Below are 14348 nucleotides of genomic sequence, written 5' to 3'. Positions count from 1 at the left end.
TAAATTCAGGGAGTTCTAAGCAGTGGTGGAATTTCGGGGGACATGTCTTCCGGAACAAATGGATTCGATGGGCCTCATAGCACAGGCATATTCTCTTACCTTGTTTAGGTGTTTTATAGTGACAGAGGTCTCTGAATCTTTTTGCAATTGTAATTCCACTGGAAAGTCCATTCTCTCATTTTATGGCTTCACCAGCTGACTATGCTAGTGTAAAACATACTAAAGCTATCCAATTTTAAGCATTCTGCTTCTACAACGGCTCCTGCGAGCTTCCATCCCCCATCGCTAGCTACCCCCCCCCCCCCCCCCCCCCCCGCCGCGACCACCCCCCGCCCCCTGTCTCTCCATCCTCACCTTCCGCTCGCCATCCCCCTCACCCGCCGCCTCGCTCGCCTCACCCGCCATCCCGCTCACCCGCTACCCATCCCTCCGCCTCGCTCGTCGCCTCCCATCCCCCGCCCCCTGCCTCTCCGCCCTCGCCCCCTCCCCGCCCTCGCTCACCCGCCCCCCTCGCTCACCCGACCCGCCCCTCGCTCACCCGCCTCACTCACTCACCCGACCCCCTCGTTCCCCGCCTCCATCCCGCTCCCCCCCGTCCCCCGCACCCGACCCCCTCGTTCCCCGCCTCCATCCCGCTCCCCCCCGTCCCCCGCGCCCTCACCCGCCTCTCCGCCTTTTTTTTTTTAAAAATAAAAATAAAAATAAAAACACTCCGCTCCCCCGCCCTCCAATTCACCCCTCCGCCTCCGCCACATCCCCCCCGCCCTCCTGCGCCACCCGCCTACCCCGTACCCTTCACCCCGCCCCGCCCGACCCCCCCCCGTTCACCCACCTCGCTTCGCCCGCCCCTCTGCTTCACTTCCCCACCCCGCCTCCACCCTCCGCTTCCGCCACCATCCCTTCCATACCCAGGCGCCATCCTCCCGCTTCGTCTCCCCTTTTGGGGTGGCAGCCTGTTCTTCATCGGAAGCTTGCAGTTAGTCTTGGCGGTATGGCGGCCCCCTGCCCGGATCCGGAGGCCCAGTCAGACCCTCCCTCTCCAGATGCCTACCGCGTTATCCTGACAGAGCAACAATCATCCCGTGTGCAGGAGGTTGCCACTGACTTTGCCCGTACCTCTGTTTACGGTAGAGTCATTGGACACTCTCCCTCCAGAGCAGCCATCAGGGACTGGCTCCAGTCCACTCTCCTGCTAGAGGATGGCCATATTGAGGAGGTGGCCCTTATGGGAAGGGGCATCTTCTGGCTCAAACTCTCCAATGAGAAAGCTGCGAGCAACCTGATTGCCGGTTCCCCCACATCGGTGGATGGAAAGATTATCATGATAGTCCCGTGGTACCGTGGATTCAGCGCAGCAGATTTTGATGTTCGGTTCCGTATACCTCGCCACCCAGTGACACTAGTTTTTCCAGGGCTTGCTGCTGAGCTGCGGCCGATTGTCAGGGACTTGGGCTCCCATTTTGGATGGGTTATGCACGACACCTTCGCCGATGCGGTGACCACGGCAGGAGCTCCCCGTGTCCGAGTGGCTGTGGCAGACCCTGCGACCCTCCCTGCAGTGATCGAGATTGTGACAGATGCCGGCAGCATCACCCAGAGCATGATAGTCACCGGACAGCCAGGTCAGTGCCTGAGGTGCCATGGCTTTGGGCACTTGGCGGCTGCGTGCCCACGCTTCGCCAGTTCATCTCGACCCCCCCCGCCCCCGCCTCCTCCGCCCCCGCCCCCCCCCCTGGACAGTCACGTCAGGAGGAGCCGAGGCAGGCGGAGCCCGGTCCAGAGTTAGTGGGTGGCTGGGACCGAGGTTAGAAGGAAAAGAGGAAGGAACAAGAAGATCTCGGATAAAGGCAAGGAGGCAGAGGTTACCCTTCCGGCAGCAGCACCCCAGAGACCTGACAGGAAGCCGCCCCAGGGACCTGGGAGAGCTTCTTCGTCGACGGCAGGCCGCCCGTCACAGCCTCAGATCCCCCCCTCTCCCGCTCTCCCGCCCCTTTCCACTCAGCCCCAGTCCCCTCCCCAGTTTCCCCTCCCTTCGCCCGGCCCGCAGCCTCAGCCTCCGTCTTTTCCTCCTCAGTCTCCTTCTCCTCCCTCTCAGCCCCAGCTCCAGAGGAGTCTCCATCCCCCCCCTCCCTCCGCCCCCCTCGACTCCTCTACAGTGTTAGCTGCACCCTCGGCTTCCCAGTCGAGGGCAGCCCCCGCTCCGCCTCCTCCACCTGCTCCGCCAGTCGCCTCCGTGGAGCTCGAGTCGCCTGCCCCTCAGCCTCCTCCCCCTCCCCCCCCGCTGGCAGGACACCCGGAGTCTACACCACCACCGGAGCAGGCTTCCATGGCCGCTAGCCCCTCAGTGGCAGACTCTGATGGGTCTCAGCTTCAGGAGAGAGCGCTTCCTCGAGACTTTTACAGATCAGGCCCTTGGGACTACTTGGACGTGGCCGACCTTGGGACCTTCCCGGCTTATCTCGACATCAGCATCTTCTTGCTCCGCAAAGGGGCGGATGGGAAGATTGTCGCCTTGGCCCCTAGGGATGGCCCTAGCTTCGCCTTCACGTTCCTCAGCGATGGCACCGAGACCTGGACAGACGACACGGTTTGGGAGGCGCTCAGAGAGCAGACACACGCCCAGGTCTGTTCCTGGATAGGCCCGTCCGGTGGGCAGCTTCTCGAGACTCAGTGGTCCGAGGGCGATGTGCGCTTGCGGTGGCGCTGCGCCGCCAAACGCTTCCGACTGATTGTGATCCTCAGACCTGCCCCGTCATGGCCTCTCCCCCAGGATGTCAGAGCTTGGTCCCATCAGAAACTCCGCACCTTCTATGGGATGACCACTTCAGAGATCTCGAGCTGGCTCGAGAAAGCATTTGTTCACGGCACCAAAGGCCTCTCGCCTTTGTTGAAGGTGTTGAAGGACGGGCAGGACGATCCCGTCTCCCCCTCCAAACCTTCTCATAAGCGGCAGCGCCTCCATTCCGACATGCCTGCTTCTTCATCGACTTCGACCGCGAGCAGACAGTTGTTCGCAGCCCCCCATCCCTCGCCATGAGCCTACACCTCGTATCCTGGAATGTGAACGGGTTTCACTCTTCTGGCACCCGTGGTCCCAGGAAGCTCATTTTGCGGCAGGAACTTCAGCCTGCAGTGATTGGTCGTTTGGATGTACTTCTGCTCCAGGAGCACAAGCTCTCTGCGGCTCATTCCCGTAGCTGCGGGAAGGTTCTCCCTGGACGTTCCTACACTTACTGGGAGCCCTCGATCGGCGCACAGGGGAGGAGTGGGGGTGTCTGTACCTCCGTGTGCGAGCAGTTAGCCCAGGGAGTTTTCGGTCATGGCACGTTGATCCCAGGCCGAGCCCTTTGGGTAGGCCTGGATTTGGAGGGATCCAAAATTGGAATACTCAATATCTACGCTCCTACAGACCTCCGATGCAGAGCCACTTTCTGGAGGACACTTACAGGGATTCTTCCAGTCATGGATTCCTGGATTGTTGGAGGTGACTTCAACAATCTGGAGTCATTGGAGGACCAGCAGGGCAGAGGTCCGGAGTTTACAGGTATGGCTCAGGCAGAGCAGTCAGCTTGGGACTCCTTCATCTTCGCGACAGGAGGTAGGGACAACTGGAGAGACCCGTCCTTCCGGCGTTGGCACGGGAGCCTGGACTTCTCTTGGGGCTTCCGCAGGGAAGGAGGCAGACTCCTGGAGAGGCTTGATAGATTCTATGTCAGTGATTGGGCCATCAGTAGAGGCGGTCAGGCGGGTATAGTTCCAGGGACGACACTTTCCGACCATGCGCCGGTACTCCTCTCATTAGATTCGGCAGCCCAGACCCTCCCCCCCCGGTCATGCAGGATTCCCGATTCTATTTTCTCGAGGGAGGACGTGCGTAGTAGTATTTGCAGTCTTTGGGACAGAGATTGGGGGGAGTGTACGGATTTGGTGGACTCAGTTGCGCAGGCTCTGCAGGAGTCCAGCCAGATTTGCCAGCTAGCAGCCTTACAGGTTCGTCAGGAGTGGTGGAGTAGAGAGAGAGCTCTTCGGAGGGACCTCGCATCCATTCAGCGACTCCAGCAGGCTTCCCCGGGCTCGGAGGAGCTTCGGATCCAGGCCCTTCGAGCCAGAGCCCTCCTGGAGGAGACACTCCAGCGCCGCTCAGAGTTTTCCTATCACGCCTCTCTCTCCTTCTGGGCCCGGAAGGGTGATCGGATGTGCAGAGAGTTCTTCAGGACGCATGGCCAGAGAGCTGCAGGTGATCAGCTTCGGAGTCTCAGGACAGCGGATGGTCACATTGTTACGGATTCGGGGGAGGTCCTGGGGTTGGCCACTGACTTCTACAGGACCCTCTTCCAGCAGGAGCCGCTTGCCCCTCGTGCTAGTCGTGCCCGTGAGGAGGTGTGGAGGCACATTCCATCCCTGGTCCGGCCTAGCATGCAGGCGATGTTGTTGGCGCCGTTTACCTCGGATGAGATGCTGGAGGCCTTGATGGCTATCGACGGACAGAAATGCCCAGGAGAGGATGGGCTTCCCCGAGCTTTCTTCATTTCCTTCTGGGACCAGATCCATCAGCCCCTCCTCGCAGCTCTGCAGGGGATTTTCAGCAGCGGTTTGATGCCAGAGAGCCTCTCTTCGGGTCTGATTTGCCTCATCCCGAAGGGAGGAGATAGACAGGAGATCCGCCAGTGGCGTCCGATCACTCTCCTTACTACCGCCTACAAAATCCTCGCTAAGATGATCAGTGCCAGAGTTCGGCCTCTACTCCCAGACCTCATTCATGACACTCAGACAGGCTTTGTCCAGGATCGCAGTATCTTGGATAATGTCTTCACCTTTTCAGAGGCGGCGGAGTGGGCTCAGCACAGTGGATCACACCTTGCCATTCTACTTCTCGACTTTGAGAAGGCCTACGATCGCGTGGACTGGGCCTTTTTGGAGGGGACTCTGGAGCGGCTAGGTTTCCCCGCAGGATGGATTCAGGGTATCTCAGCTTTGTACAGGACAGCGTCTAGCAGGGTCATCATTGGAGGCAGGATGGGTGAGCGCTTTAGCCTGGAGAGATCAGTGCGTCAGGGTTGCCCCCTTGCTCCTTACCTGTTTCTTTTCTTCGCCGAGGCCATGACTTACTACCTTCGCGCGAGGTCTACCGGGATCCGGGGGGTTCGCCTTCCACTTCGGGAGGACACGGAGCTTCTGGACTCGGAGTACGCAGATGATACAGCCCTTTATGTCCAGGATGATGAGAGGATGCTAGAGAGGGTGCGGATGGCCTTGGAGGTCTTCTGCTCGGCCGCTGGTGCGAAAATCAACTGGAACAAGTCAGTTGGTTTTCTCACAGACCCTGGGGCGTGTTCTCAGTGGGGGCGATTTCTGGGTTTCAGATGGATTCCACGAGGACAGACAGCTAGATACCTTGGCTTCCAGGTTGGCCTAGACATCACGCCAGTTCAGCAGTTTCTCCCGGTGCTAGACTCCATCCGACGGAAGCTGGCTTTCTGGAGTACTGCTAAGCTGTCTCTTGCAGGTCGTGCCCTGGTAGTTAACCAGGTCCTTCTAGCCACGGCTTGGTATGTGGCTTCATGCTGGTGCTTCTCGAGATCCAGCGTGGCACAGCTCAGGAGGTTGGTTCGGAACTTCCTTTGGTCTGGGGAGGATGGTCTTAGAGATACCAGAGCCAGGGTTGCTTGGCAGACAGTCATTCTTCCGCAGGCAGAGGGTGGCCTGGGGGTTATCGATCCAGAGCTTCAGAGTCAGGCCTTGTTAGGCAAGCTTGTCATCCGCGGTTTGACCTCGGGGGGGCAGACGTGGAAGATGTTGCTTCAGCAGGGAATAGGCTCTTGTGTCCCGCGCCGAGGTGGAGAGTGGCCACCGTCCCTCAGGTGGATCTTCACTACTGCCCCGCTCACTCAGCCCCGTTCTCCACTCGTTCGTAGCCTCCTCATGGTGTGGAGGCGGCTTTGTCTCAGTCTCATACAGTCCCAGCCCAGCTGTCAGGAGGAGATCGATCGCCAGCCGCTCGTCTGGAATGGGCAGGTCAGAGACGCCGAGGGCCCTCAGTTGGGGGAGAGATCACATATCAGGTGGGACGGCTGGATGAGGGGGCCAGCCCGGTCCCTTCGGGTTTGGAGGGATACGTACAGACATCTGGAGATGACCGATCTTGCAGTCGCAGCTGGAGGTGCACGTGGAGTCCAGGCGAGACGCACGGAGATTGACGGAGCGATCCCAACCGCTTGGTTGGCTCCACCTGAGCCTCAGGTCCTCATGCCTGGAGACACCCGTTGGCTGGGACAGTTCACCCCCCGTGGCATCCCACTGGTGGTCGCAGGACGTTTGGATGACTCCTCTATCGCCTTCTTCGCGGTTTCAGGGGATGGACGACTCAGGAGAGAGGATGCGCTCATCGACCCCCTACTCCCGTGGCAGAGGGTTAGGGTCGTAGGCCTTCTGGGGAAGGTCTGGCGCACCGACCCTAGTATCGAGCAGGACCAGTTGCAGCTTTGGCGTCTTTGGCTATGGGAGGGGCGGGCCTTGTCAGAGCTTGAGTGGGACCCAGGAGAGTGGTGGTGGCCAGAGATTGTGACAGGACAGGGGCCGACTTCCTTCTTCGCTTACAGCACGACTCTGGGCAGGCGAGTTCTTGGGAGGATGCAGAGCCGCCCCCCCACCCAGCGACCTAGCTGGTACGCACAGGGTATTTCCAGGTTCTTTTTGCAGGCATTCTGGAAGGCCTTGTGGGAGAGCTGGCGGCCGCGGAAGATCTCATACTTCCTGTGGCTTCTTGCCCACAAAGGTCTTCCAGTGGGGAGCTGGTTGAGGCAGATAGGCCAGGACGGTTGCTGTCAGATTTGCCATGCGGACGAGGAGTCACCAAAACACTGCCTGTGGAGCTGCACGCGCGCCCAGGAAGTGTGGAGGTGGACCTTCGGGCTTCTTACCCGCGCAGCACCAGAGCTAGGAGTGATCACTTGGGGCGCGTTCTGTTGGTGCAGCACCGCACCTGGTCTTCATCACTTGTTCGAGGCATGCCAGCAGGACCCCACCTTCCTTATCACACAGGGGACGTGGGGGCCGCTCGAGGGTATCCCACAGCACCTAGCAGAGGCTGTTACAGGAGTTCGGGAGAGCCAGCCAGTCTGGGAGATTATCAGCAGCATTACAGGATGGCACATCTGGACCTCGCGCTGCGCGCAGATCCTCGGTGGCACTTCCTTATCGATTGCCCAGATCATGGCGGAGATTTGGAGTGAGATTATTCATACCCTCAGAGGCCAGTGGGACCAGATTCAGGGAGACTCCCGGGCTGGTCAGGAGAAGCGGAGACGCTTCCTCCAGGCTTGGGACACACAGAGCCTCTTCTTCGAGCAGACTACGCAGGGCCTTCGGTGGCACTACTCACCACCCCGATGGCTGTTCATTCACACTCAGCATATCCCTCCGTGAGAGTATGATTTATTATGCTACCTTTTAGGGCTGCGTCCGGTTTGTGAACGCAGCCCGTCAGCTATAAGCTGACCTCTTGTATTTTGTTCTCGAAGTAATATAATAAGCACTGTTTTTTCGGAAAAAAAAAGCTATCCAATTTTCCTCAAATAGTAGTTTCATTTTGATCATCGATCTGGACTGTCTCACAAATGAGTAGCCTGCAGGAAGTAACTGCTGAGTAGAATTGCTCGCATGGGAAATGGAGAAATTGAAACATAATTGCCATATCTAAACAGCGCATCCCCGTCTAGTCTCTCGGTTTAGACAATCAACATGTTCCTAGTTGGGATAGTGAGACGTCACTGCTGTTAGCTCTCCTCTTTTTGAGTTCTAGGAGCCATATTAATGCAGTCCCTACCCACATGCTTGCCATTAGCTGAATTTCCAGGTTTGTCACTGATTGTTCATCTATAGTTTGGAATCTCCTTTAACAAGACATGAACTAGACGGTTGTCATTAGCAGGTAGCTATATTATATCATGCAAAAGAGACCCAAAACATTGTTCAATTCATGCATTTCATGGTTTTGTGGTTAGGTTCAATTTGGTTTGTGTGTTGACGGTCTTTTCCCTTCACCCCTGCTAGGCAACCCACGTGCTTTGTTGTTGAAACTTGCCTCGGAAACTCCAAAGGGCAGCGAGCAGATAATAAGCAGCAAGTACTTAACTTTCAGCCATTTAGAAATTCCCACAGCAAACCATTATAATTTCGAACACAACACTCAAGAGCTAGATTGCCCTCATCCTGCACTGGACACCTTATTGGCCTAAACTTAGCACCCCTTTCAGTATTTCTTTATCATTTATTCAGAAGGCATTCAAATACAAGAAAAGCACTGTCGTGCGCATCAGCCCAAAATCAGCCAATTGAATAATCCATTCATAGCCGTCCTGCTATGCATCAGTTTCAATCTTATAAAGGCATCCCAGTCCAGTGCACTATCCAATGGCATCCTTTCTTCCGTTTTTGGCTGATAGTTCTAACCTGGCAGCTCTGGAACTCTTCAAAGGAGTTCAGGCAGCAGAGAAATCAGCCGTCCTGGCAGCTCTGATACCTTAAGGCCAGCAAGACAGCCAACATTGGTTGTTCCTGGCACACAGAAAGGCTAGCTGCAACAAGGCAATAGGATATGAAGATTTTGAGGCAGTAGGACAGCTTTTGGGAAGCATTTGACTGATATGAAAGCTCTAGGAACCTTGAAACAGCAATAAGCAAAAATGTGAATCTGTTTGAAGCAGTTCTCAAGCACTCCGTAGGCGAAATCAGCAAGTACAATACTGGACAGGTGGTAAACTGCAAATCGCCTTCCCTCTGGCACTCCTTTGATCCCTGACAATCCAATTCTGATGGGTGACTGCACTTGCTGGCTGTTTGGCACTCAAACACCTGCTGGAAATGAATCATCCTGATCTGGTAGCATTGGAGCAGCCCAGATAGTAGTGAATTTGCAGGAGAACTTGTCTGGCAGCACGGAAAGGCCTCTGTTAGGTGCAAACTGAGTAGGCGATTGCCCTAGAAGCCTCAGGAACAGATCTGGAAGCTACAACAGTGTTTGTACTGATCTGGAGGCTCCCTGGCAAATTACGAATCAGCAACAGGCTCCTTGAACTGCCTTGGCAAGGTGCGAATCAGGAAAAACAGCCCTGGTAGGGCTCCTGGCTAGTGGTGATCAGCAAGATGGGCTCTTGGAAGGTGTGTGAACAGCTAGGGACTAGGAAAATCGAGATTCTGCCCTGAGAGGGAGCTGAATCAGCCCTTGCTTACCCCAATCCACTTGAGCAAAAAATACCCTCCTTTTCTTGCCCTACAAGTCACTTGATTTTGACCCCTCTCCAACCTTCAGGTCCTTTGCCTTGGCCCATGGAATTAATTGCACTGAAGTGGCCTTTACAATTTTAATCAGTTGGAGGCCAGGGCAGTCACCATAAGTTCCTAAAGCTTAGAAATTCGCATCCCTATGATGACAGGTGTAGAGAATTGATCATTGTACTAACATGGGGTTGTGCTGCCGTGGGTGAAACCGTTTGAAGATGGGTGATTGAGCGAGTGCAAGTCAAGGCAAGACCAAATATGGAAGCCAAACTCTTGTATTATAAGAAAGGATCTTTCTGTTGCAACAAGCGGTAGTTGCAGGGGTGCTCGTGCAACAAGACATTGGGTGCAAATCTCACAACCGCTTGCCTTGACTCAAGGCACAACTATCAGAGAGCAACACAACTTGCCAAGGTCTAGGACTCTACACAAACTCACAGAACTAGACAACTCGAGCAAACCCGTTCTATCTTGTGTTCCTCACTTAAATAAATCTAAGACTCTTGGACTTGGTGGTTCCGTGATCCGACTTCCTTATTTCTACCCGAGATCTTCTGTGAACCGCTAGTACTAATAGTTGTGCCTTGACTTAAGGCACAACTATCGCTAGAGAGCAACACAGCTTGCCAAGGTCTAGGACTCTACATAGACTCATAGAACTAGACAACTCGAGCAAACCCGTTCTATCTTGGGTTCCTCACTTAAATAAATTTAAGACTCTTGGACTTCACGGTTACGTGATCCGACTTCCTAATTTCTACCCGAGATCTTCTGTGAACCGCTAGTACTAATAGTTGTGCCTTGACTCAAGGCACAACTATCGCTAGAGAGCAACACAGCTTGCCAAGGTCTAGGACTCTACATAGACTCACAGAACTAGACAACTCGAGCAAACCCGTTCTATCTTGGGTTCCTCACTTAAATAAATCTAAGACTCTTGGACTTCACGGTTCCGTGATCTAACTTCCTAAGTTCTACTCGAGATCTTCTGTCATCCGCTAGCATTGGTTGGACCACCAATCTTGATTCCTTGTGCTCGCACTGGCCGCTTGTGTACTTGGAAGGCGGACTCTTGGTGCCTAGTCACTTGGAACTTGGGTTCCAGGTTTGACATTTCACCTTGGCTCAGCATCATCTATGTCCACGTGGATGTGGAACAAAGTCACAGGCTAGTGCAAACACACTGAAGTCTTCCTTGCAAGGGATTGTCCACACAATGTCAGTTGGAGCAAAAAGGGTTGATGGCAAAACGTCGTTGGTAGAGGGAAGAGGCTCAGCAAAGGGCAAATGAGGCCGAAGGAAACTAGGTGACGAATATCTTTTTGGAGAACTGAAGGTGTAAAATACAACTCGGGATGGGTGAGACTTGGAATCCAATAAAAGTAGCACACGGCCAGTGGACTTGTCATCAGAGCTAGGTGCTATTGTCGATGTGGGTTGGATTCTTGTTTGTTTGGTTCATGCTTCTGGGTGCTATTAGAGGCAGCTGTCTTGGAGCCTTGTCTTGGAGCCGGCCATCTTGGTAGATGCTGCTGGGTTGCGAAACTTTGAAGGGGTCTGTGAAGCAAATCAGGGACCACGTGGCATCATCGGTCATCTTGTCCACGTCGGCTTGGCAACTTCAATGGAGGCTCATCAGGAAATCGGCATGACCTCATCAATTCAATCTGTTCCAAGGTCTGCAACCTATCCTAGAGGGCTGTATTTTCTACCTGGAGGGTAGCAGTGCGGGCTTGTAATCTGTCGAGCTCTTTAGAAAAGATAGGAGGAGCGGTAGCCAACTTAAGCTCTCAGTTTGTTTGCCTATGTGCCTTAACCCACTTGCCACTTCTGTGAGCTCGGCTTCAGTAGTCTGTATGGCACCCGATTTTCTTGTAGCTAAAGGACGAGAAGCCACGTGCTCTGCATGTAGTCTCTCATGACTCTCTAATAAGGTGGCAAAGGCTAGCTTCAATGAATCATACTCGATTTGTAGCTTATTGAAGGCTGCCTGGCTAAAGGTGTATTGAGCAACCATGCATTGCTTGCATTCTTGGTTAGCATGGTGGGCGTGGTGCAACATCTAAGCAGACCCAATACTTAACCACATGATGGATGATACGAAGGGTTGTGCCCCTTCATTCCCAAGTATGTGCCGAATTTCTCATAAGTCCACCGGAGGCAAATCTACTTCTTCAGAGAAAAATAATTCAAGTACCGCCACCCATTTTGGGGCACTTCGTGCTGGGGACAAGGCGGTCTACTCAGTAGTGGGTACCTTGTTGGTCGACTCGTCTTGGCTATCGAGGATAATAAGTTGTTGCAATCCTGTGCACCACCATAAACTCGGTCATTGGAGACGTAAACACATCATTCATGAAATGTGTTCCTTGGTCTCACTGACAAACTCAATTGGAGACCATACCTGCAAATGATGTTTTCATAGATGAACTTGGCTGTACTATGAGCTGAGTTATTATGCCTTGGCTACTACTCACATGGTAGCATCATGTATGGCTAAAGTAATATATACTCACATGGTAGCATCATGTATGGCTAAAGTAATATATTGGTTGTGTGTAAATTGAGCCACATTCTTGAATAGACCAATATAGTCCAAGCCCCATCTCTAGAATGCTCCCCATGGCTGACTTGGTTCAAGTAGCATATGATGTTGTGGTAGCAACCGCCCTGTTATTTGGCAATCATCACATCCCGCACATTGAGCATGGGCATGCTAGAATAGAGTACTCCATCACAAACCCACTTGCAAAACTTTAGGAGCTGAGCTCACCATTGGATTGACCTCTAGCAAGCCGGAAATGGGCCAGCATTATTGCTCGTTCAAGAGGTGGTGCCCATTGACGCAAAACCCCGTCTACGCCCTACCAGTACAACTGTCCTCCGATCAAGCTATACTTCCAAGCTTTCAATGAAACTTTTCTCGAACCAAAACACAAGTTCAATATTTAATTCAAAGCAAATCTGAGCACTTAACCTTCAAATATGAATTTGGAGACTGGTTGGAAGCTCAATTCAGCAATCAAGACTCAACGATGGAACTAGAACATGATTCACAATAGAGGAAGAGAGAGGCAGAAAGAAAACAAGATGCCACCCTAGCGCCCAGAAATAAGGGCTGGACCCTCCCCCCCCCTTCCCTCCGAGGTCTTTAGTGAAATAGAAAACTCTTTACAATTGGCTCACGGTGGCACATGCAGCTAATACAACTTGGAGCCTAGGGGCCCTTATTTTATAGACTAGGCCAGCCAACTAGAAAGTATGTGCTTTCTAAAAGTTGGGCTTGATTTTCTTGCCAAAAATAGGTGCTTTTCTCTAGAAAGCAAGAGCTTTCTTCTGGAAAGGCGATTTCCTTACTTTCAGCCTTGTGGGCCCTCTTTTAAGCTGCTTCCCCCCTTGCCACGAGCTTTCTTCCCAAAATTGGGCGCTCCATATTTCTTCTCTTGTGGGACTTGCTTTTTGTGTTTTTCCCCTAAAAGCCTTTTTTGCACTATCCAAGGTCCTACCACAATATCCAACACACTTTAACCCATTAAAAGGTTAGCTAATGCATGCATTCTAGTTCTCTGGACTAATCCTAGTCCTCTGGGGTGTCCTTTACTTGCACATAAACAACTTTTCTCTTGTTGACCAAAGTCAACATTCTTTGACCGAAGTCAAAATTATTTTCTCTGTTATTTGTTGGGGTGTCAAAATACCTTCTCATAACATTCAAAGTTAGCTTCTTCACTTGTCTCGGGGCATGTGCTTGAGAAACATGGCCTGTGACAAGTATTGGAGCATCTCATCATACGTGGTTTCAAATAGATTCACAACAAACAATTGTGCATCTGGGAGCTCAGGTTTGACTCCTTGGTTTTGATCCGAGGTAGGCAGACGTGACAAGTAGTTTGCGCCCACATGGGACTTTCCTGGTTTGTGAATGATTTTGTTTTGTAACAATAGCATCCACCATACCATTCATCCGTGTATGATTGTTTTGTTGATTAAATGCAAGAAGGCTTGGTGGCCACGGAGAAGATAAAGGGGTTACCGAGCAAATAGTGTCTAAATTTTTGAATACTATAGACCATCCCGAGAGCTTTATGTTCGGTAGTGTTGTAGTGACAGTCGAGTAGTGTCATAAGCCTATTGGCATAGTAGACGGGTAATCCAGTCTTTCATATGGCTATGCCAGAATAGTACCAATGCATCAACATGAACATGGAAAATTACATCCCATCTTGGGGGCTTCATAATCGGTGTCTCGGTCACTTGTTTCATAAGATCATGAGATGTGCAGAGAACATCTCGGTCCACTAGAACTTCGTATCTTTCTTGGTCTTCTCATAGCGATGAGGAGCTGCAATTTTAACAAATTCTTTTACAAATCCTCCTATAAAAGTTTATGTACCCAACAAATAAATAATTTGAGCTATATCAGATTCTCAGGCTTTGGCATTCATTCTATTGCTTAGATCTTGCTCAGCTCGTCCAAATAGCTTCCTTGGATCTAGATCACGTGACCAAGCAGCATACCTATCTTCACACAAAAAGCCGGGTTTAGGGAGTTCCTTGCTTGTCTACACGTGGCAAAAACGTTTTCAAGCCAGGCAAGATGTAGGGAGACTATGGAATACGCACAGAAATCATCCAAGTAAATAGCAATGACCTCGGTTAAGTAATTTAGGAAGGTTTGGCGCATTAAACAGACCAAAATGCATAACTTTGCAGGCATATGCACGCCACTCGGTAATTATCGTAGTCTTTTGCTGATTCTCGGGTGCTAAGGAAATCTGATTGTATCCACTATAACCATCCATAAATGAGTACATCTCGTGTTCTGCCACTTGGTCAAGTATACCATTAGTGAAAGGAATTGGAAAGGGATCTAGCATTGTCTGACGATTGAATTTCCTATAATCAACACAAACTCGGAGCTTCCTATTCTACTTCCAAAAAGATTACTTCATTAAGTATGAATGAAAGCCACAAGAGCAAGCTCAAATGTGGGAATACATCATGTCATGCATGAGAGAAAAAACAACTCAAAAGGAGCTAACAAAATCCCAAGGTGGAGGCTGAAAATG

General features: G+C 52.3%; 1 protein-coding gene across 1 annotated transcript in view; it reads left to right on the top strand.

The window, feature by feature from the left end:
* Positions 1–14348, top strand: part of LOC147901539 (transcription factor TGA2.2-like) — a 117928-nt gene that overhangs the window by 66877 nt on the left and 36703 nt on the right. The window contains exon 6 of the mRNA XM_087375333.1: positions 10–85. Within this exon, the coding sequence (XP_087231459.1) occupies positions 10–85 (76 nt within the window). The remainder of the gene's footprint in view (positions 1–9; positions 86–14348) is intronic.

Source organism: Dipteris shenzhenensis, chromosome 5 (genome assembly GCF_047967505.1).
Source record: "Dipteris shenzhenensis isolate YYH24624 ecotype China chromosome 5, Dip_SZ_1.0, whole genome shotgun sequence".
In the NCBI taxonomy this organism is placed as follows: domain Eukaryota; kingdom Viridiplantae; phylum Streptophyta; class Polypodiopsida; order Gleicheniales; family Dipteridaceae; genus Dipteris; species Dipteris shenzhenensis.
Note: the sequence above shows the minus strand (reverse complement) of the source record. Positions and strands in the feature narration are given on the sequence as shown.